Here is a 23,619-nt window from a genome sequence, read left to right as displayed (position 1 = left end):
CCTCTTCCTTATCACGCATTCCCTCCTGCATCCTCTCCCTTCCCTGCCCCTCCCCCCGTGACTGACTCCCTTCTGCCCTGCAGCTTTCTGCTCAGCCCTGATTGCCCTCTGTGCCCACACCAGATGATCTCCATCATCTCAGCACTGCCGCCCTCCCTGCCATCCTTCTGCCCCTCCGTACCCCTGTACTGACCTAAGGCAGGCTCTGCACATTCCTTATGCTGCTCAGGGGTGCAGAAGGGAGCGTCCCCTGCAGAGAGGAAAAGCAGGGTCATCACTCAGGCAGAACCATGCATGTCTGCAACATCTGGTTTCCCTGGCAGTCAATGCTGCCTGGTAGTAGTTGGGGGAAGGCTACTAGCAGACTCCTAGCTGACAGCCAGGAACAGTTCCCAGAGTTGAGGGCTCAGTTCTGAGTTGCTGTGTGAGCTGTGTGAATAGGTGAGAGCTAGAGACCATGGGCCCTGCCTGGCTAATTTACTTCTCCCAAGGATGCTATGCAGGTGGGCTGGCCTGCAGGACCAAAGAATAGGAAGGTGATATGTAGCCTTCTTTCTAATAATTAGTTTATTTTTAGTTTTATTCCAATAATAACTTCTTTATTTGGTCAGTCATAGGGTTTGAACTCTGGGCCTGGGCGCTGTCTTTCAGCTCTTTAGCTCAAGGCGAGTGAGCCACAGCACCATTTCTGGTTTTCTGGTGGCTAATTGGAGATGAGAGTTTCACAGAGTTTCCTGCCTGGACTGGCTTTGAACCACAATCCTCAGCTCTCAGCCTCCTGAGTAGCTAGGAATACTGTCACCGGCATTTTTCCATAATAACTTTTAAATGGCATGTTTCCTTTTTTACTCTGTCTTTCAGGAAGCTCAGAGGCAATGCTCATATTACTGTTTAAAGCAATACAAATTTATTGTCATATGTATTTATTTATATATAGGCTAGATAATTTAGCCATGGGCCTATTCAATTGGTCATGAACAAAATGACCCACGTATAGATTCTATTAAATCAATCTTAAATAAAGTACGGCAGAATTCAGAAACAACAACCACTAAGGGTAAAAGCCAAGTAATGTTTCTGGCATGTAGGAGGTCATCAGCCAACACGACTTTTGGTTCTCTCTCCTCATGTGCATGCAGAGTATTTTTACATACAAATCTGACTTTATTCTTGCACTAGTGAATGACTGCATTTCAAAGATGATCAAGTGAGAACAGAGAGGGTTAGTAACCTGTATCAAGCCACAGTCAGCAAACAGAGGCACATGCATCAGAAGCTGAAGCCACTGCCTGCAGCCCCCGTTATCATTTCACGCTGCAACACGGAACTCCTGCCTCTGACAGACCAGCTGCCTCTGATGAGATGGCTCTATGCGTTATTAGTCTGACAACGAAAGTGGCATCCAGACGCATTTATTTGCTGGCTAATAGACTTTTGCTGTACTCGAAAGAGTGCCAGACATTTGGACGGGAGAAGGGAAACATCTGGATGGAAGCAGCAGACATCTGGATGTGCCAACCTACCATCTAGTCATCTGGACCCTGAGCTCTAGGAAGCACCAGCAGAAAGCAATGGGCAGACATTGAACTCTGGGATGCAGATGCTCCAAACGTCTGAACGCTCTTGACCCCAGATGCTACCCTGATTGCGGCCCCTCTGGACATGTAGGCAAGCAGGAGCAGTCTCCCCAGCTCAGCACTCCCCCTGAAGCCTCGTGGCATGGATCAAGACTTTCCCATCAGGTGGGAAGTGTACAGGAATGTAAAGCAGGCCCAGGGCGGCCCGGGGACTGACCTGGCATGTGCACCATCCGGCAGTTGCAGTTCTCCACAATGTAGCGCGTCTCGCAGTCGATACGACAGGCGGTGATGCTGTAAACAGGAAAGAAGTCGAGCCCCATCTCTGAGGATCTGCACTCCCCCCACGGCGGGGGCAGGTAGGTGAGCTGCAAGACAGGAATCAGGAAGAGATTCACTCTCTGAATCAGCCCCAGGGTCCAAGAGCGGTGACCAGCCCGGAAGATGAATTGGAAATGTGAGTCTCTCAGACTTGCCTGCCTGGGCTGGCTCTGAATCTCTATCCTCTAGATCTCAGCCTCCTGAATGGCTAGGATTACAGGCATGAGCCACTGGTGCCCAGCTGCTGCTATGATGATGACGATGATGATGATGATGATGATGGTGATGATTCCAGTATAGGGGCTTAAACTCAGAGTCTAGTGCTCTTGCTTGGCTTTTCTCTCTCAAAGACAGTGCTCTACTACTCAAGCCACAGCTCCATTTCTGGATTTTTGGTGGTTAATTAGAGATAAGGGTCTCACAGACTTTTCTGCAATTCTCAGATCTAAGTAGCTAGGATTACAGGTGTGAGCCATCAATGCCTGGCTATTATTATTTTTAATTATTGCTGTAGGTTTGTAATATTCATTTTTATCATACTTTACCTTTAAATAATATACCACACCATGCACAATTCTATTTACATTTTTCTGTTCTTTATGCTATTGCTTTCATACATTTTACTTCTACATATAAAATGCTTTCATTTGTGCTATACAATATATGGTTTTGTCTAAGGCATCAATTTTTTTTTTTGGGTCCAGTCATGGGGCCTGAACTCTGGGCCTGGGCACTGTCCCTCAGCTCTTCAGCTCAAGGCTAGCGCTCTACCACTTTAGCCACAGCACCACTTCTGGTTTTTTTCTTTTTGCTTATGTGGTGCTGAGGAATTGAACCCAGGGCCTCATGCATGCAAGGCAAGCACTCTACCACTGACCCACCTTCCCAGCCCTAGGCATCAATTTTTAAAAAAAACATTTTTTATTGTAAAGATACTGTACAGAGGGGTTACAGTTACATGAGTAAGGTAACAAGTATATTTCCTCTTGAGCATTGTTACCCCCTCCTTTGTTTTTCCCTAGTTATGCATCAATTTTTAAGGAAGAAAGAAAACATTTACCCACATGTATGTCATTTTTAGTATTAATTTTCCCTATAGATCTGAACTTTTCAATGTCTCAGTTTTCTCCTGTTTGTTTTTGTGCTGGTCCTGGGGCTTGAACTCAGGGACTGAGTGTTGTCCCTTAACTTTTTCACTCAAGAATAATGCTCTCCCACTTGAGCCGCAGCTCTACATCTGGCTTTTTGGTAACGAGTTGGAGATAAAAGTCTCACAGTCTTTCCTTTATTTTTTGTTTTTGCCAGTTGTGGGGGCTGAACTCTGGGCCTGGGCGCTGTCCCTCAGTTCTTCAGCTCAAGGCTAGTGCCCTACCACTTGAGCCACAGCACTACTTCTGGCTTTTTTTCTGCTTATGTGGTGCTGAGGACTCAAACCCAGGGCCTCATGCATGCAAGGCAAGCACTCTACCACTGATCCAATTTCCCAGCCCCCAAGTCTTTCCTTCTTGGGCTGGCTTCAAACCATGATCCTCAGATAGCAGCCTCCTGAGTAGCTAGGATTATAGGTGTGAGCCACTGGTACCTAGCCAAGTATTTTCTTTATTTTTGAAACATCTTCTTTCAGCATTTCAAAGATGCTGTTTCTGTCTTCTGTCTTAAAATCTTTCAACTGAGAGTCAATCACAATTCTCCTGTATGTACTAATCCCTCCAACCCTGCTTGCTTTTAAAATTCACTCTCTACATTTGATTTTCAGGATTTTAACTATGTTATGCCCAGATGTGATTTTCTTTGTATTTTTCCTGCATGGGGTTGTTAAGGATCATGGGTCTGTGGAATTAGGTTTCTGAATAGATTTAGAAAACTACTAACCAATATTTAAATTATTTTCTCTGCTGTTTTCCAGGAGGTTAATTTTATGTATGTTGGACTGTGCAAATCACTGGGGCTCTGTTTATTTTTATTGGTCTCTTTTCTTTTTGTGCCCATCTGAATAACTTCTATTGCCTGCAAATGTGACGTTCCTTCATTATTTTATGTTCATTTTTTCTCTTGATTCAATTTGACAATTAATACATTTCAGATATTGTATCTGTTAGCAAAATGAGCTCCCGTCCCATAGCTTAGCACTCTCCTTCCCCTCTCCACAGCGTAGCATGCTCCCTTCCTAGGCAATATTAGACCCATTTAGTAAAGGCAGTAAATAATCAACTTCCAACCCTCTTTACCTTGGGATGGCATTTCTCTGGGACAGCAACCACCCTATAAAGCAACAAGAGCCCCTTAGAGTGACCTTCAGGTCTGGGCAGTTGAAAGACCCCTTATCTACTATATGGGCAGCAGCCATAAATCCTAGTCTGCCATGATGAAGCCCCTGGCCCACACGTCCACACCAGGGTCTCTGCCTCCTAGCCCCTTCTAGCCTCTCCTAAACCTCCTAGGTTATACAGGTCACCCCAGACAATAGCTGGCGCTTCTTCTTACTTCTCCCTTGTGAGAAGGGGTCTTGCTGGCCCCTTTCCCAGCAATAAATCCTTGTTTGTTCTCTGTACCTGGATGTCTGCGTGGTTCTTTGGCAAAGTCTAATTTACCCTGTCATTATCTCTAGGTTCCAGAACTTTCATTTGTGTCCCCCCGCCCCCCCAGCTGGATATAGTAGTGAATGTTTGTAATCCCTTCTACTCAGGAGACAGAAAGTGGGAGCACTGTGGTTTGAGGCCAGTCCAGGGAAAATGTGAGACTCCACCTCAAGAAACAAGTGTGCAGTGGTGTTCAATGCCTGTGACCCCAGCTATGTGGGAAGCTTTAGGTAGGAAGATGGTGGTCCAAAGCCAGCCTAGGGGGAAAAAAGAAAAGAAAAGCAAGAATCTATTAAATAAAAAAAACAAGCAAACTAAAATAAAAAGGAGGCATGGCTCAAGTGATACTCAGCATGAGACCCTAGTAAGCACTAAACCCTAGTACTGCCCCCTAAAAGAAACTTTCATGTCCTGTCTAAAAATCCTTTTTCCTGAAATATTTGACAGGTTTATTATTATTACTATAAAGTTTCACTTTTCCAATTCCAATAGTAGAATGACATGTGCATCCCTTTTTACCAATCATTTATTTTTTATTATTTTTATTTTTTAAATTTAATTTTTCTTGTGAAGGTGATGTACAGGGGGCGTAACAGTAATAAAAGTCAGGTATTGAGTACATTTCTTTTTGAGCATTGCCACCTCTTCCCTCGTTTTTCTTTTCACATTTTCCCTCTTGCCTTGTGTGTCTAGTAGTTTTTTATTGTGTCCTGGACATTAGGGATAAATCTTCACAGTGACTGTGGGTAGATGGCTTCTTTTTTTTTTTTTTTTTTTGGGACCGGTCGTGGGGCCTGAACTCTGGGCCTGGGCGCTGTCCCTCAGCTCTTCAGCTCAAGGCTAGCACTCTACCACTTGAGCCATAGCTCCAGTTCCGGCTTTTTTCTTTTTGCTTATGTGGTGCTGAGGAATGGAACCCAGGGCCTCATGCATGCAAGGCAAGCGCTCTACCACTGAGCCACCTTCCCAGCCCTAGATGGCTTCTGTTTGAATAGTAATGAGTGCTGTTTCAGCAAGGCAGATAAATTTAGGGCGAATCATGTTGTTTTTGTGGAGTCACATTGTTAAAGACTGTGTTTAAGGGTGGATGTATTTTAGCTTATTGTAGCCTTTGGTCTTGGGATGGAATCTTAATTCCTAAGGAATGAGACTTGGGGAGGGGAGGGACTTCAGTGGGAATATCATGCTATTTATCGAGACTTGCTAATTTGGAGTTCTAGTGGCAGCTACTGAAATGATAGCTCAGCTCTTCCCACTGTTATTTCCTTCCTAGGCATCTTGGAGTCTCTCTCTCCATTCATATACAGTTCACTGATCAGCCTTGGACTTTAGGGATATCTGTGTAAAAATTTGAGATGTGTGTGTGTGTGTGTGTGTGTGTGTGTGTGTGTGTGTGTGTGTGTGTGTGTGTGTGTGTGTGCATGTGTCTCTGTGAATTCTCCTTTCTAGGATTTCTAGGATTTCCTCTCCCGATTTTCAGCCTTTCTGGAACCTCTGGATTTGGATTTCTGGCTTCTTAATTAAGTTGACGCCTGCTGATTCTGGTTGAACTATATTCGGAGTATTCTTTTAACATTTTGAAATCTCTACAAGGGAGAAGTCAGGTAAATAAAAGTACAATTTCACCAAGCATGCTTTCTTTCCTTCAAGAGCTCTATACTCTCCAATTTATTGATGCTTTTAAGTCTCTCTCTCTTTCTCTCTCGAGTTTGTGAGTACAATTTCTAGGAGGATGAGTGTGATATTAGCTACTCTTATTAATACCCTCTAGGACTCCTTCGAGGGAGTCCTTATTGAAGAAGCGTAAGTAGCACAAAGTATGTACCTCATGTATGGTCGAGCCGGCTGGTGCACCTAGGAATTTCTGGCTGCAAAATTGTGCCTATCACCCCATATTGCCTCGCAAAGATGGCGGGAAAGAAGGAGAAACACTCCAATGAGGACCTTTTGGACCTCCTCCTCTTTGCTTTCATTTGCCTTTCTTCCTTTCCCATGGTAAGTTTGATTCTCTCATCATTCTGGTCTGGCCACACTTTCACACAGATTTCCTGTTTGACCTTGGATAAGTCACTGCTACCATATACACTTGAGCTTTCATAAATGGAGAGCATTTGATGATTGATTACTTCTAAGAATAGATTGATCTTATATGATTTAGACCATGTTGCTCACTTCTGGATCTCCAAAACAACAATGTCCTGGGAGCTGCACCTAAGGGTCTGAAATAGTACAAATTAATCTGAGGTCAAGGGATTGATTTTGTTTTCTGTTGATAGAATGAGTTCTAGAGCTGGTTGAACAATAACTGTAGCAAGATGGAGCTATAAACACAGGTTCAGGTTTGCCCTGGCCGGTTACTTCCCCTTTTCCCTTTGTAGAGATTGTGATCCACACAACCTGGTCTGCCAGGCCTGCTTCATCATCTGTACCATCAGCATCTGTGAAACCTCACATCCTGCATTGGCTGTGGAATGACGGTGTGCACAGCATTGCCTCTTGCTTACCAATGAGAATCTGAGAGTGGGGTTGGAGTATTTGTTTATCCTTGGTGAGGAGAGCCTCAGGGGGACCCTGAAGCACTGTCTTCAGATATCTGAAGGACTGTCTCAGAGAAACAGAATTACATTTGTTTTCTGGCATCCTAAGGGAAAACTAGACTCAAGTATAGTTTGTAATAGGGCAAGCAGGGATGATGAAAGTGTTTCTTGGTTGGAGAGACAGGTGGTGGGCACATTCTAGGCATTACCTTATATAATCTAAAGACAGATTTATTCTGGCTCCACATAAGGGAGAGATTTTCCAACTCACCAATATAATTCAATCAGTGAATTATTATTATAGTCTTGGAAGTGTGTTCCCTATTAGCTAGGATGTGTAGAGATTCAAGCGTTGGGTGAAATGACTTTGAAGACCTCTTAAGCTCCTATCTGTAATCAGAGACCCTGAATCTATTATTATGGTTTGAGAATTACAGTTAAATAACCTAAGTAATTCCTTGAGCTCTCGTCTTTCATATGGTGGCTGTATGGTTTTGGGTGTGCTGTCACTACCAGCTCATGTACAGTTGACAGTCTTCTCATCTGATTAAATAAACATAGATTCAATAGCTCAGGGTGCTGTATCTCAAGAGACAAAGTACTTGCCTAGCAAGCTCAGGGACCTGAGTTCAAATCCTAATACCACGATAGAAGGGGAAGAATTTCACTGTTCCCAGAAGCTAATAGGTGTTCAGTATGCTCACATCTACTTCCCCTAATGAACTCCTTCATGCTCTCCCATTCATGCATTAATTAATTAATTTACTCATTCATTCAAGAATTGTGCTTGATAGACTAGGGCTCTGTCTGCCCTTTTGGGCTTAAGTTATATTGAGTTGTATTGCTTATGATTAAGACTCTTGCCAAGTTTAGTTCATCCAAGTCAAGATGTCACCAGCGGTATCTAGGGATTTGGGGCTGGGACAGGGAGAGAGATCTAGAATCCTGAATAAGGGTGCTGAGGTCTGTAACAGAGCCACAGGGTGGATAAGGTAATCCAGAGATGGAGTAGCGATACCCTGGATAGAGCCTTGAGCTTTGCATTCACTGACAACTTGTCCTCCCCCAATCCCTCCCTCTCCTCTGCCACAGATCTGGTGGCTTTGATAATTGCTTAAATTTATGAACCGACAAAGAACTCAAAACTTTTGTGATTGAATACACCAGTTCTCGCCTTTCATGGCTTTAGTATCTTGAGGTTTTTCTTCAATCATTGTTTCATTTTACAGTGAGAAGCTGCTATTTGCTTCTCATCTGCCTGGGGACATCTTTGTGCAGCTTCTAAGCCACTCACATTCCCAGTCTCTCCCAGACCCAGGCTCTGAGGCCCACCAGCAGGTGGCACTGCGGTCAGCATAGCTGCCCCAGGATCCCCAGTGTCTCAGGGGCCCCAAGGGAGGCCCAGCTACTCTCAGAGGCCTTGGCTTGGATGTGGCTGGGAGCAGACACTGAGAGGGGTATATTCCTGTTCCTGGAAGGTATGATGGCACAGAGGAAAGAGAAAAGAGGAGGGAGACAAGGAGAGAAATCTAGCTTACTAATACCCACTGTATCTCTTCTTATGTTGGCGACTTGGGCTTCCTACTTCAGGAATGGACAGGATGCTCCCTTGGATCAAATCCCTCAATATCTCTTCTAGGGCTAGCCAGGGTCTTTAGTGATGTTCTCAGGCCTGACTTTCTTCATCTTCCTCACTAACCACCGTGGCTGCGGGCTGAGATCTTATCACCCCCTCCCCCTAAAGGTATCCATACTAAGAACCTGTTCTTTAGCCAGGTGTCAGTGGCTCACACCTGTAATCCTAGTTACTTGGGAGGATGAAATCTGAGGATTGAGGTTTGAAGCCAGCCTGGGCAGGAAAGTCCATGAGACTCTGATCTCCAATTAACCACTAGAGCCAGAAGTGGCGCTGTGGCTCAACTGGTAGAATGCCAACCTTGAGTGAAAAAAGCTATGAAACAGAGCCCCGGACCCTGAGTTCCGGCCCAGTACTAACAGACAGAGAGATAGATGGATAAAAAGAACCTGTGCTTTATGATTAGGACTAAGTTGCATTTGAATCACAGCCTTTCTACTTTTTGAACAAGGGAATGTGGGCTTTTACTCTCTGTTTACATGAGCATCAACCCTGAGCTATTAGGTCCCTCAGAAGGATGCTGTGTATTTTGAACTTGACAGACACATGCGTGGATACCAGATGTTACCTTCAGATGACACTTCCCAGGGTCTGTTCTGTGCCATAAGAACCTGGCATGAAAGCCAGCTTTTGTGTTTGGGGTCTCCAGAAATCCCACCCACCCAGGGTGTTAGAACACAAGGAGGAAAGACATCCAAGGGATTTGAAGGCCTTATGTTAGAGTGAAGGGGAGCTCCAAGCCTCCTCCTGCCTCTTCCTCTTGCCGGGTACCTGCCCCTCTCCCTCTTTTTCTCTTCTCTTCTCACATGCTTCCCTGCTCTTGCCAGGAGCATAATCGAGTAGTTTCTTCATCCTTGGAAGCCCTGATACATGGCCACAATCATGGCTACGACCTTTTTCACAGCTGTACCTTACCACAGTGTTATCCCAGGGAGAGGCATTTCCCTCCTCAGGAAGAATCCTAGAGCAGGATGATAAGACTCCCACCCCTCTGTCTTATTGTGTAACAAGATGGAACATCTCCAAGAGTTGATGCATAATGCATAATGGATGTTGAATATAAACCGAAGCCACTGTCTCTTTGAGCATTGTTATTACATTCTCATGTCCCTGACCTGGGGCAAGCATGGATAGCAGTGTCCACATCCTGTCTGGCCATGCCTTTCCATCAGTGATGCCGAGATGCTTTCTGAAGGCCTGTGGCCACTTATTTTATGGATGCCTGAGGCCTTCTCTCTTAGGTTTCTATGCATCCATTTCTGGCCGGGAAGCTGGCAGCTGCAGTGTGGATCACATATTCACAGGATGTTGAGGCCCAGGTTCTGACAAGAGTCCTGATGAAGCAGTAATCTCACGGAGTCTTATTTATCTATTCTATAAAACCAAGGGTCTGAAGTGGGGTACTAGTTGCTGATGCCTGTAATCCTAGCTACTCAGGAGGCTGAGATCTTAGGATAGGAGTTGGAAGCCAGCCTGGGTTGGGAAATTTGTTAGCCTTTTAGATCCAATTAACCAGCAAAAATCTGGAAGTGGAAGTGTGGCTTGAGTGATAGAGCTCCAGCTTTGAATGAAAAAGCTAAAGGATAGCTCCCCCAGGCCTTGAGTTCAAGCCCCAGTATTGGCACACACAGAAAAGTCAGGAATCTGAGTTGCATAGTTGCTTCACTTGCAGAATCTGAGACCAAAGTCTTCGACGCTATATGTATCACTTATTACAATCCATGAAATAAGTTGGTATAAGTGGGTGGGCTGCTCTCAGACAGTTTGGCTTTAAATGTTTGGCTTGGCATGTGTTTTCTTTACTTCCCCTGTCTAGAGAATTGGATCAAGAAGGCTAGTATGACTCTGGCTCAGAGTCAGCAGTGAGCCTTCTTCACTCTGGGAAAGTTTGCCTTGAGAGCCAAGAGAGGTCTGTCTCTCAGAGAATGTAGTCAAAGGTGTATTTGGACTGCTCAGCAAGGCTTCCATTGACAGGAAAGTGCTCAGTCTTGAAAAGTGGCCTCAAGGGGTGCAGGGAGCAGGTCTGGGGGCAGAGTCTGGGTTGTTACTTTATGGGGAGCCTCAGAAAGGTCTCTGTAAGCCAAGCTAGTCCGGTGGTCAAGCTGCACTGAACACTCCTGAGATGTGCCAGGCATCATGCTGGGCTCTGGAGCTAGAGAACTGAGGGAACTGGGGAACTTGCACATGTCCTTGAGTAGCTGCCTCAAGTTCACTCCTACCACAGTCTTAAGCGATGTTTCCAGGTACTTGGAGGGGGGTGGTTCATACTTTCCCTTTATCCCTTACCCTATAGAGCAGAGGAGTACTGAGAGAATACACTGTCATGATCCTCATGAGCTCCATATTGAGGTAGCAGCACCAGATCACATCAGAGAGGTGTATCAGTCTATGACCTTGAACATGACATTGGAATTCTGTGTCTACCTGTAACAGGCCCTGAGCTCTGAGAGGACCCTGATTCTAGGATCAGGTGGCCCCTGTGCTTTCCCTACCTGCTAATCATGCCCTCTGACTTTCCTTTATGTATATATTTCCCTACCTTTCCACGGTAAATACTAACTTCTGGCTTGCCCACCCAGGCAGAGGGGAAAAGCAGAGTCTGCTTTTTGAGCTGTAATTTTTAGTTTGATGTTTTTATTGCATCCTACTGAGTGATTTAAATGTGTTTGCAAATGATTGTATTTCTCTCCTTTTAAACAATTCTAAAATCATATGTAATACTAAAATCAAATCCACCAATCAGTTGGTACCAGAGGCAGCAGTGGGGTCTCAGGGGATGCATGTCCTTGCAGGCACTGCAGAAGGCAGAAAGGCACTCTCCTCCCATTCCTGCCTGGCTAAAAAATGTTCAGCCTACAAGGTCATAGCCAAGAGGATGGGCTTGACAAGCAGAAAAGGCCACCAAAGACTGAGCAGTGATAGCACCTGCTCTTTGGTGTGTACCTACTATGTGCCTGGTCCTATGGTAGGTATTTTGAAGCATATTATCTCTTTTAATCCACCCAATGACCCTGTGAGATCTGGAACTACTTGTCAAAATGGCTGAAGGCTAGTTGATGGTAGAAACGTAGCTGACATTTATTGAACCCATTCTGGGTGCTGCACACTGCTCCAAGCAGTGTGAGTCATTGGCTCTCTATACCTGTTTATGGGGTTGATGCTTTCTAGATCTCCACAGACGATCTGGTGAGATTCTGTGTCTAGACAGGTTAAAAGATGCTAGTTATAAATAGACAAGTGGCAGATCTGGGATTCAAACTGTCACTGGGTACTGCCAAGCTCATGCCTGTAATCCTAGCTTCTCAGGAGGCTGAGATCTGAGGATTGCAGTTTGAAGCCAGCCCAGGTAGGAAAGTCCATGAGATACTTATCTCCAATTAACCACCAGAAGTCCAGAAGTGGAACTGTGGCTTAAATAGTAGAGTGCTAGTCTTGAGTGAAGAAGCTAAGGCTCAGCGCTCAAGTCCCTGAGTTCAAGCCCCAGTACCAGCATGGAACAAAGCAAAACGAGCTATCTCTGTTTTTCATAACTCTCTTGTAGTCCTTGCCTAAAAGAATATGCCAGAATAGAGTAGGGTCTACAGGAAGCCCAAGTGGTTCCTTAGGTAAATGGATGGAAGCTATTCCAGAGAGCTGATGGATGGGAAAATGAGATCTTCGGATATTGATATTGAGCAGTATAGTTCTTGTAATGACCTTGCCAGTGAAATATTATTCCTATATTACAGATCAGCAAACTTCCATCATTTGCCTAATGTCACACTACTAAACAATGGCAGAGGCAGAATTCAACCCAGGCCTGTCTTACTTCAAGGCTACTCACTGAGAATTAGGACCCATTTAAATCTTAGCTCTGCTGGTAACCAGCGTCTTCACATGGAGTTTAATTTGTATCTGGGTTCAGAGCAGATAATAACCTTGATGTGGCACACTCTCTAAGTCACTCTAAGTGACTACTCCCACTCCCTGATTCCTGGCCACATGACATACATCACCAATCAATCAGAGGTATGATCCTAGAATGTATTCAAACACTGCAACTTGATTGAAATTCAAACTGAGAGGAAATGTTCCATTTTGAGAAGCTTCATATGCAGAAACCATCAAACCACACATTGCTAAATATTCACATAGAACAGACAAGACACCATGTACTATATAAATACAGAATGTGTTCAACAAACTTTCCTGCAAGAACACTAGCTACAACCTACTCTCCTATGAGGGAGCATCCGTGACTGGCATTTGGACCAATTGGATTACATGGAGTGTCACCCAATCAGAATTTGGCCATACCCTGTTCTTGCCCTGAATTTACCTGCTGGTTGTTCCTTGTGCTGGCTAGAAAATAGCAGTCATAGCTGATGTAGCACTTTAGCAAGTCACAAAAATCAATTTAAAAAGTGAATTATCCATGATTTGTGACTAATAATAAAATGAAAAGCTTATATCCATTACAAAATGCCCGTGAGTGGGAAAAGCTATGACAAGAACAGAAAATGTGAATTGGTTTATGCAAAAGAGCAGAAGGATACTTTTTTAGAAGACTCTAACCTGCCTTATCCAAACGGAACTTTCACCTTGGACCTTACTGGCTCTCTGCAAGCTCTGGTGTCCCAAGGACAGAAACAGTCTTTGAAGTTTTATTTTTATCCATCTATCCATCCATCATCCATCCATCTATCCATCACCAATCCATACATCACCCATTTGTCTATATATCCATTACCTGTCCATCCATCCATCCATCCATCCATCCATCCACTCACTCACCTACTCAATCTTCCCTCCATCCATATATTCATCTATTCTTCCATATCCCTATGATTTCTACATCCCTCTCACCTCCCTCCCTCCTCCTACTCCCCCATCTTCCATGTGTCTAGTAGACTTTTATTGAGGACCCATTCTGTGCCAGGAACACAGTTAGGAACTGAGGCTCTGAAGCTGAAGAACATGTAGCTCTTATATACATGAGGCTTACAGTCTAGCAAGAAGGTACATGACATGGCCCAGCAGCAGGTGTTAAACTGGGGTAACAAGGAATAGGAGTAGTGGAGCACCAGGGAGGGCATGATCACACCAATTTGTGGGTGGGGGGCAGTGGAATAGAAAAGACTATGTGAAGACTAAGGTCATCTTGGATCTGAGACCAGCAGGACTGCATGGTTTATTAGGTAGATCAGGAGTGGGAAGGGTCTTTGGGGCCAAGGGAACTGCATAGACAAAGAAAGGCACAGAGGTATAAAGGAGCCTGGCCCAGAAGAGGAGTCTCAGGAAGTGCATCAAGGCTGGCACATTAGTATGGGGCATTGAGCACAGGCTCAATGCCTAGGGAGCAGGCCAGTTGAGTGACTGAAGAATTCTCCAGGACTGTTCCTGTGAACTGTGCATGTGCATTGTCTGTACATCACTAGCAGGAATAGCCACTATGGGACCCTCCGCTCCTTTCCCTTCCCTTCACTTCCCCTCCTTTACCCAGTGTTACAGCTTCCTCGGCAGAGGAGCCCTGCTCATGTGCCTGTGATGCTGACACACCATTATAATCATATCTTCATTGGGATACAATTCCTTGTGCAAGTGCTGTCTGTACTGACAGCATGTTCTCAGAAAATTGCCTTGGTGTGTGATTTGTTGGCTGAAACAGGGAGAAGAGAAGGGCCCCAGGGATGCAGGTGGGGAGGTGGCCTCACCAGGATAAACTTGGGCATGGAGTCACAGAGGCCTGGCTTGGCCACTTAATCACAGGCTGGTGTAGGCCAGGTCCTTTGCTTCCCAAAGCACAGCTGTGTACAGACCCTTCAGCCTGAGGCCAGGCTCCTTTCATAAGCATGGCTTTGTTCTTCCCTGTCCAGGGTCCTGGAAGCTTACACCTGACTCATCAGTTCTGCTCTGGTTCTCCTGATGAAGGACTCCTTTCTCTGACCAGAACTCTTAGTTCTGTAATCTGCAAAGTAGCAATTTGCATTGTGCCCTATAGTTTTGTCTTATTCCCTGCTCTTCATTCTTTTGCTTCCTTCCTTCCTTCCTTCCTTCCTTCCTTCCTTCCTTCCTTCCTTCCTTCCTTCCTTCCTTCCTTTCCTTCCTTCCTTCCTTCCTCCCTCGCTCCCTTCTCTCCCTTTCTCCCTCCCTTTCCCTTTTCCTTCTGCTTGAATTTCCATCTTTCTCAGAAAAGTTTCAGTCTAGGTTCCACCCCCTAATATCATCAGCTGTATAATCCATAAGAAGCCAGAAGAAATGACCTCTGTGTGCTAAACTGAACTATCTCTGGGCTGCTTGGTACAGCTATGCAGGGCATGTACTACACAATGGCTACTTCCTAATCTACCCAAGAAGAATGAGGTGTGAATGTTGGCTCCCAGGGTACACTGGGGCAGCCCAGAGCACTTTGTTTCCCTCCAAGGCAGTCCCATCTGCTTTCACTCTGCTCCTTGACTAGTCATCTATCTTCAATTCCCATCTTCCCACTCCTTCCCCTTAAAATACATTCCATTTACATGGCAATGGAGACATTCCTGCAGGCGTAGGAGTCAGGGCTAAAGTGTGTGTGTGTATATGGGGGGGGGGGAGGTCAGGAGTATTTAGTGGGGGAGTGCATAGACCTCCATTCACAATTCCTTCGGGAACAGGGACATTTCTTACCTTGCTTTTTTCAATGGATATATTGGAAATGAGAGTTGGCATGCTCACTTAGAGAGTTTTCTCAAAGCAAAGTCCACCACAATGTGCTTGCTACAGGGTTAGATATGGCTCCATTCACAATCTACTTCCCATACATCTGCGTAGGGGTGGGCTGTCTACTGATCTATGGTGGCTTCTGATCCAACTAGGAGTGTGTGGGCACTCTGTGCATGCGTGTGTGTGTGTGTGTGTGTGTGTGTGTGTGTGTGAGAGAGAGAGAGAGAGAGAGAGAGAGAGAGAGAGAGAGAGAGAGAGAGAGAGAGAGAGAGAGAGAGAGAGAGAGAGAGAGAGAGAGAGAAAGGATGATATAGAAAGACAGAGAGGGAGGAGAGAAAAGAGAGAAAAAGAAATACAGAAAAGAAAGACACACAGAAAAAAAAGATACAGAGAGGGAGGAGAGATAGAAGAGAGAGGGGGAGGAGAGAAAGAAGAGGGAGAGACAGCAACAGAGACAGAGAGGAAGGAGAGAGAAAAAAAGAGAGGTAGAAGAGAGAGGGGAGACAGTATTGGGGGCTGCCCAGGGAACATCTGCTGAGCTCTGGCCTCTGCAGCTCCCTTGTCCTCACCTAGCCCCACCCTGTGCCTCTCCTCCCAAAGCTCAGGCCTCTGCCAACTGCCCATCATGCTGTAGAGCCCCTGCATGAGCACCAAGGGGTCAGCATCCCCACAAGTGCAGCTTCAGTGAATTCTCCCGATTATTCAGGAGAATAATAGTAGTTCCTCTGAGTGGCAGCAACAGCAGGATGTCCACTGCACGCCTGGCATTCTACCAGCAGAGATGGTAGAGTGAGTGACCCAGCACCTTCTTCCTTGGGATTCATTGAATGGCATGAAGCCCAGAGGACAGACACAACCTGGGTGCCCAAGCCTGGAGGGCCTGGCTGGATGAATTTCCTCTCCATGTTTGTGACAGCACACACGTCAGGCTCCTCTATATCCCTCCCAGGCTGAAATGGCCTAGGAGAGAAGGTCCATATACACAGAACAGTCACCATGAAAATTCATTTCTTATGGCTGCCTCCCTGTAGCTTTTCAGTAAGGGAATGGTGAACTTCCACAGGCATCTATGTGGCTCTTACGGTCTCCTGCAAGGATGCTCTTGAGCACTTTGCAGGCGGGGGTGTGGGAGTGTGTGTGCACACGAGTCTTTTCTTTGCAGCTCAGCTCTGCTCAGCTGGGCAGCTGCTTTGCATCTAGGCTGGCTCTTTGGTTTTGGTGTTGATGACATCACCCTGTGTCCCATAAATCCCCCAGTCATTAATTTTCACAGGAAGTTCATGGAGTTTTGATAATCCATCTTTCATTCTCTGTTAGTCCTCCAGTTGTGTGTGTGTGTGTGTGTGTGTGTGTGTGTGTGTGTGTGTGTGTTTGTGTGTGTGTCTTTTGTCTCAACCTCTAGAAATGCCAAGTGCTTACACATCCCTGGCCCCATTTTCTTTTTTTTAAATCACAGGTCAGGGCCACCTCACAACCTTAAAAAATCCTTTTCTTTTCACCAAATGCCTTTAATTTTGTGTGACAGACCTGGTATAGTCTTGCGTGGCATCGCGCCTTAATTTCAAAGACGGGAGGAGTGCGGCCATGAAACACTTTGAAGAGGGATGGGACCCACAGCACCCTTTTGTAGGTGTATCTCTGACTCCTTTGATCCTTAGGAAGGACTGTCATGGAGAGATCATCACACTGTGTGCCTTGGGAGTTCAGTCACTTGTTAGCTGCTATGAAGTGAATGGTGTGCCCCCTTCCCTCTTTGTGTGTGTTAGAAGCTGAACCCTGTGTGTGTGTGTGTGTGTGTGTGTGTGTGTGTGTGTGTGTGTGTGTGTGAGACACTGTATTGGGAAACAGGATCTTTAAAGAGGAAATCCAGGTTAATTGAGGTCATTGGTGGGACCCTGGTATCCTTGGAAGAGGAAGAGACGCAAGAGTTCTCTCTCCCTTTGTGCCCTACATACAAGGGCTTTATGAGAACACAAGGAGAAGGTGGCCATTTGCAAACTGAGCAGAGAAGTCTCATCAGAAGCCAGCCTTGGCACCCTGAGCTTGGATTTCTAGCATTCAGAGCTGGGAGAAAATAAACATCTGTTGTTTAAACCACCTAGCCTGTCTAAGACACCTATTTCATTATGGCAGCCTGAGCTGACTAAGATAATATCTGCTATCTCCCACATGGATACACACACACATCACTTTGTGGACTAATAAAACCCCAGTCCCAAGAACATTCTGATTTCATGATCACTGCTTATTAGGGCTTCTCCTTCTCCTTCTCCTCTTTCTTATTCTTATTTTTGGGCTGGCTACCAAGTTCATATTGAAATGCAGGCATCCTTCAATACTAGACTGTGCTATGAAGAGTTTTCCTGGTGAAACCTAGGTAAGGGCCTACATTTCTGGATGCATCGGTCTTCCCAGTTACGGTCATTGTTCCACTTTTACAGAAGAGTATGTTGAATCAAGAGAGATCATGCACCTGTTGCAGGTTATACAGCTGGCTGAGGCTAGGCCCTGAAATCTGTGCTGGGGTTAGAGTTCTGGGTCCTAAATCCTGATTATTATGCCCATGTCTCCTGGTAGGGACTCTGACTGGATTCTAGGGTTCATTCCTAGGACTTGGAGTCCCGGGCTGGGATTTGGATCTCTCTTCCCAGCACACATATGGGCTTGTTTTCCAGCTAGGACTCTGCAGTGGGGCTGCAGAGAGTGGCCTTCCTGTCAATTCTACTTGAAAGGAAGGATCTGGCCTCAGGCTTTGCCTCCCAGACTACTATGTCCTTCAGGCTGGGCACAGCAAGGATTCGCTTCTCAGTGGGGGTTAGTGGAGCCAGGAGGGCATTCACAGAGGACAGCATGTGGGCTCCTGGAAAAGACACCTTGGGAATTATAGAGGCAGGAAGAGGCAGGTGATAAGCACCCATGATGCCTTGAAGAGCATGGACTTCAGAACTGGGCAGATCCTCCTCAGCTCTGTTTCTTCATGTGTAGATACCTGTACCAGGGATTAAAGGAGATGGCTTGGGAGATTGCCCACGTAGGGGAACATAGCAGGGGCTTAGTCAACACTGGGAAGTAATATGATGTATGGTCAGAAGTGTGGGCTGTGGCCTCAGGTAGATTTAGGTTTGAGTCCCAACTTTCTTGCTTATATCTGTTAATTGGGAATGGCAGCAGATTTCACTGCTGTGAGAATTCTGTATTCCATCAGCTAAAATACACATTTTTCTACATCCTAACACATCTGTATGCCCTTACCATTAGTAGTCCTTTTATTTTTGTCATTGATGGGGCTTGAACTCTGGACCTGGGCACTATCCCTCAGTTCTTCAACTCAAGGCAAGTGCTCTACCATTTGAGCCACAGTGCCACTTCCAGTTTTCTGGTGGTTTATTGAAGATAAGAGGTTCACAGACTTTCCTGCCTGGGCTGGCTTTGAACCATGATTCTCAGATTTCCCCCTCCTAAGTAGCTAGAATACAGCCGTGAATCACCGGTGCCTGGTCCATTAGTAGTCTGTAGCAGCATGTTATAATGTAATCAGTGGTCTTTTCTTTCCTACTGGTACATAGAATATTATTGGTCCTTATAGCTGTCATCACTGTCTTACATTTGATGAATTAGATGGTGGCTATTGATTACAAAGGCTTTTCTGAATGACAGCCATTGTCCCCGCAGGCACCTTTCATGGTGCCTGGAGATGTTACTGTCATTTCCTCTGGGGCCATGGGTAAGTTTGAAAACATCTTTGAGCCTCAGTTTCCTCACCCACAAATGACAATCACGGCTGTCACCTCATGGCACTAGAGGGAGTATTGGGTAAGTTAAGATATAGACTGTGGCTGCCATCACAGCATTTGGTATGGAAGGAAGGCTCAGAGATGTTCTCTTTCCTCCTTGGCTCTGCTCCCGTGAGTGGGGGGTGGGTGGGTGGGAGGGAAACCTTTCCTTCCATTTTGATACCAAGTGGGTAAGGCTGGGAAGGCAAGGGAGGGGCTGAATTCTCAGTACTGTGCTAGATGGTGCCTCTTGCTCACTGCTTTCCCTGGTGGTCACAAGGATCAGAGCATGGTTTCTTCATCAGGATGGAAAAGTTAGGGAAGAAAACACAGCTTGAAGAAAATCTTGACTAAGGTTCAGAGGCTCAACCTGGGAGCCCCTGACAGAAAAGATGTAACCTGCTGAGTCTTCTGCTGAGGTTCTCTTCATACTTGAATGTGACTGCTGGGAAAACTCCCTGAGTCACAGAGCTAAACAGAGAAGCTATTCCTGGACTCCAGCTGCCTCACAGGAGAACACACCCATGCTGAAGATGTGGAGCAAGAGAGACCAGCCTTTGTGTGGTGCAATGTGTTGCCAGCATCCCTTCTCCTATGTGCTAGATAGCCCACAGTCTGGATTAGGGTCAGGCAGGGCCAGTCTGGGTTAGGCTCTGTAGGACACACTGTCCTTTCTAGAGGACTCAGACACCATCCGTTAATGCATGTGTAAGACCGGCCTTTCTAGTTGATATTCAGAAACCATCATGCTCTCCTCCCCCTCAATGGGAGAAGGCTAGGAGAGAACATCAGGAGATCAGAAGCAATATTGACTTCAACTACAAAATGTTCAGATGTCTTTCCTGCTGCTCTGATAAAGCAGTCTTTGAAGTGAGCCTTTCCCCACAGGTTGTAACATCACAGATGAACAGATGCAAACTGTCAGGCCACATGCATGGCCTGGGTGGGTCACCACCTTTCAAAGGGGAACAAACCATTCCTGCTTCATTCCTTTGCCTTGAGAAGGTTCTATAGTGCAAGCCTTACTGCTTGGTGGTCAAGCATACTCATACTCCATGACACAGAGTGGGAGGGAAGGAGAAGGGGAGCTTGGCCTGATATTCTCCAGTTCAGACACTTGATTCTATCTAATAATAGTCATCTGCCATAGACGTGAAGAAACTGAGGCAGAGATGGAAAGAGATTTTCTCACAACCCCACTGCTGGCAGACAGTCCAGTGATGAATCTTGGCAATGCTCTCCTCTATTCCCAAATCAAAGTGGCTCTCTTTGTTCTACTATATTCCACAGACTCCACAGAAGCAGGGTAATTTACTGAGGAGCATCTGGCAAGCTAGAGACAAGGTTTAGACAAGTCTTTGCCACATAGTGAACCCTTGGTCTGCTCCACTCTGCTCTCTTTGGAGGGAGAGGATAATCTCCCATGCTGAGTGCTAGACCCCAGTGCCAACCACCACACTGCTATGGCCCTATGGATTCAATTTTGGCTCTTCCCCAGGAGCATTAGAACATTCTTCTTTTTCTTTTTCTTTTTTTTTTTTTTTGGTCTCGGGGCTTGAACTCTGGGCCCGGGAACTGTCCCTGAGCTCCTTAGCTCAAGGCTAACGCTCTACCACTTGAGCCACAGTGCCACTTTCGGTTTTCTGGTGGTTTATTGGAGATAAGAGTTTTATGGAGTTTCCTGCCCAGGCTGGTTTTAAACCATGATCCTCAGATCTCAGTCTCCTGAGTAGCTGGGATTACAGGTGAGAGCCACTGGCGCCCGGCTCTAGAGCATTCTTAATAAACTGATTTATCTTTAGTGTCTCCCAGAGAATTCCACAGTAGCCACCTTCCATGGGAGTGGTTAGGAGTGAAAAAAAATTACAACTTTGGAATGAGGCATTTGAAGCTTGAAACTCAGCCTCGCCACCTGCTAGCTTGATGATTTGGGGGCAAGTTATTGAACCCCGTTGAGTATCAGTTACCTTTATGTGAAAAAAAGATATATATTTTTTCATCTTAGAGGGCTTTATGACATAGGAACAGAATCTAGCACATTGCCTATATAACATAATGGCTACCAGCACAGCAAAGATCAGATCCTTTATCATTGGCAAAGGGAGACATAAAAGTTTTGTTTGCCTTAAGAAACCTACCTTGTAAAATCCAGCTTCAGGTCAGGGATTAATTTAATTATTTACGGACCCACGATTTTTTCACACTAGGTTTAACCAGGGTCCTTTCAATGGCAGCTTACAGGGGTGGGCCACCATGCTTGTCTATGAATGACAGTGGTGTTAGTGGGAAGAGAGAAAGAACAGAGTCCATATTATTGAAAGCCAGTCCTAGGAGCTACTGATTGCTGGAAATCAAATGGGACTGGAGTGGGGGGGGGGAGGGGGGAAATAGGTCTGAAAGAATAACCGAGGGAAAAGATTATATTTATAAATACCAAGCCCACCTTCTTTCCGAGGAGCCCATCCTTCAGTTGTTCAAAGTAAGCTATAAATGCATGGTCAGGTAACCTCTCTACATTTTCTCCCTAAACTTTAAAATTGCAGTGACAGGTGATTCGGAATAGGTCTTCCCAATGTAAAGTGCCAAACTTGTAATTGTTAATTCTTCTGGTGGTAATTTATCCTGCTATCTCTTTGGGTAGCTAAACAGCTTTGAGCATGAGTTGCCCAATAGGCTTATAAGTCTTCTTGATGAATCACTCTCATTCTTCTCATCCTTTCTCTGGGCTGTGGTAATTCTTGACAACTGCCTTAGAGCTTCTGTCTCTTGCGAATGTGGAAAGGGAAAGCCATCTATTAAGGGGAATACACAGAGAAAAGACAGATCCTGGCATGGTGGAGGTTGGCAGATGGAAGGCAAATCCCTCTCCTCAGGACAAAGAAGACAGGAGAGTGGACATAGCTTTTGTCCAGTAATCTGTAGAGTATTAAGAACATCTGTTTGTTTGGGAGGGAGGTGGTCTTTGGATAAAAGCAAATCCTGCCTACTGAGATCTAGCGAATATCCCTAGCATCTTCATTAAGAAAAAGCCTCAGGCTAGATTGTGAATCCACTACACAGATGAATCAAGGCAATATGCCAGTGTCGGTGACTACTTCAATACTTTCTGGGCTGGCTGCTTTTCCAAGGTCCCTTTGAGTCTCAACGTGACCAGTTCTCATCAATGGGACGTGGTAGAAGTCATGTGGGCCTCCTTGGCTAGGGTCATGAAGGTAGATGTGCTTTCTCTTTTCCCATGGATGGCACAAGAGAAAGTCAAAACCCAGTGGAAGGTAAAGCCACAGATAAGAGGAAACTGGGTCAATCCTGGAAATACATGGAGCATAGCCCCTACTAGCAGCAGTGGGGGTAAGGGATGAATTTATGTTGTGTGGCCACTCAGATTTAAGAGTTGATTGCTGTAGAAGTAAGCCTCTCCTGAATAGCACAAGTAATCAGAACTTAAATCCTTCAGAATAAGGAAATATTAGGTGATAGCCTATTCTGGGCTGTAGTAGGATGGCATTTGCTAATAGACAGTATGTAAAAAAAATCATCTTTGAGACATGTTGTATGAAAATTTAGCATACAACTTGAAAAACGGTCTACAGGTCTTCGACCATCCTATGCCCTCATTAGAGCCCCATCTTCTATTTGAGTTGTGACCACCATTATTTCTTTCTTCCTCTTGGATTATTGGAACAGCTTTCTGACTTCTGCTGCTGTGTACCCCCTTCCAACCTCACCTTCTATTTTCCTAAAATGCAAACAAGGTCATTTGGTCATTTTCATCATCCTTCTGGATAAAATATGAAGGCTTGTTTTTAGGGAATTTTTTAAAATATTCTTATGGTGCCGGGAACTGAACCCAGGGCCTTGTACATGCTAGGCAAGCGATTTATCATTGAACCACATCCCAAACCTGAACTGCTCTCTCGATTTTTTCCTTTTCTTCTCTTTTTCCAGTATTTGTGATTGAACGCAGGACCTCACCCTTACCACACAATACCCCATGAACTATATCCCCGTGTCTTTTGTTTTCAGTTTGTTTTTGAGATAGCATCTTGCACCTTCTGTTTTTGGTGGCCTTGGGGTTTGAACTCAGGGCTTCATGCTTACTAGACAAGTGCTTTACTGCTGAGCCATGCCCCTAGCCTTTTATTATACCAGTTATTTTTGAGATAAGGTCTTGTTTTCTGTCTAGGCATGTGCCTGGATTGTGATTCCTCCCCCCCCCCCCGCCCTTTTTTCTTTTGGTGCCAGTCCTGGGGCTTGATCTCAGGGCCTGGGCACTGTCACTGAGCATTTTTGCTCAAGGCTAGCACTCTACCACTTGAGCCCCAGTGCCCCTCTGGCTGTATGGGGACTAACTGGAGATAAGAATCTCACAGACTTTCCTTCCTGGGCTGTCTCTGAACCACAATCCTCAGATATCAATCTCTTGAATAACTAGGATTACATGCATGAGCCACAGGCACCCAGCCCAATCTTCCTGGTTTTTTGTTTTTGTTTATTTTACTTGCCACTTCGGCTGGGATG

At 45.4% G+C, this 23,619-nt stretch overlaps 1 protein-coding gene across 2 annotated transcripts in view; it reads right to left on the bottom strand.

The window, feature by feature from the left end:
• The window catches only part of Asic2 (acid sensing ion channel subunit 2), a 1,017,707-nt gene that overhangs the window by 11,056 nt on the left and 983,032 nt on the right, over positions 1 to 23,619 (bottom strand). For both annotated transcript variants that reach the window (XM_070027220.1, XM_070027219.1), the window contains exons 4-5: positions 1,795 to 1,945; positions 194 to 250 (exon numbers count right to left, since the gene is read on the bottom strand). In XM_070027220.1, coding sequence (XP_069883321.1) covers positions 194 to 250; positions 1,795 to 1,945 — 208 coding nt within the window. The remainder of the gene's footprint in view (positions 1 to 193; positions 251 to 1,794; positions 1,946 to 23,619) is intronic.

The sequence above is a fragment of the Dipodomys merriami genome, unplaced genomic scaffold (assembly GCF_024711535.1).
Source record: "Dipodomys merriami isolate MVZ:Mamm:240054 unplaced genomic scaffold, mDipMer1.0.p SCAF_19, whole genome shotgun sequence".
NCBI lineage: Eukaryota > Metazoa > Chordata > Mammalia > Rodentia > Heteromyidae > Dipodomys > Dipodomys merriami.
Note: the sequence above shows the minus strand (reverse complement) of the source record. Positions and strands in the feature narration are given on the sequence as shown.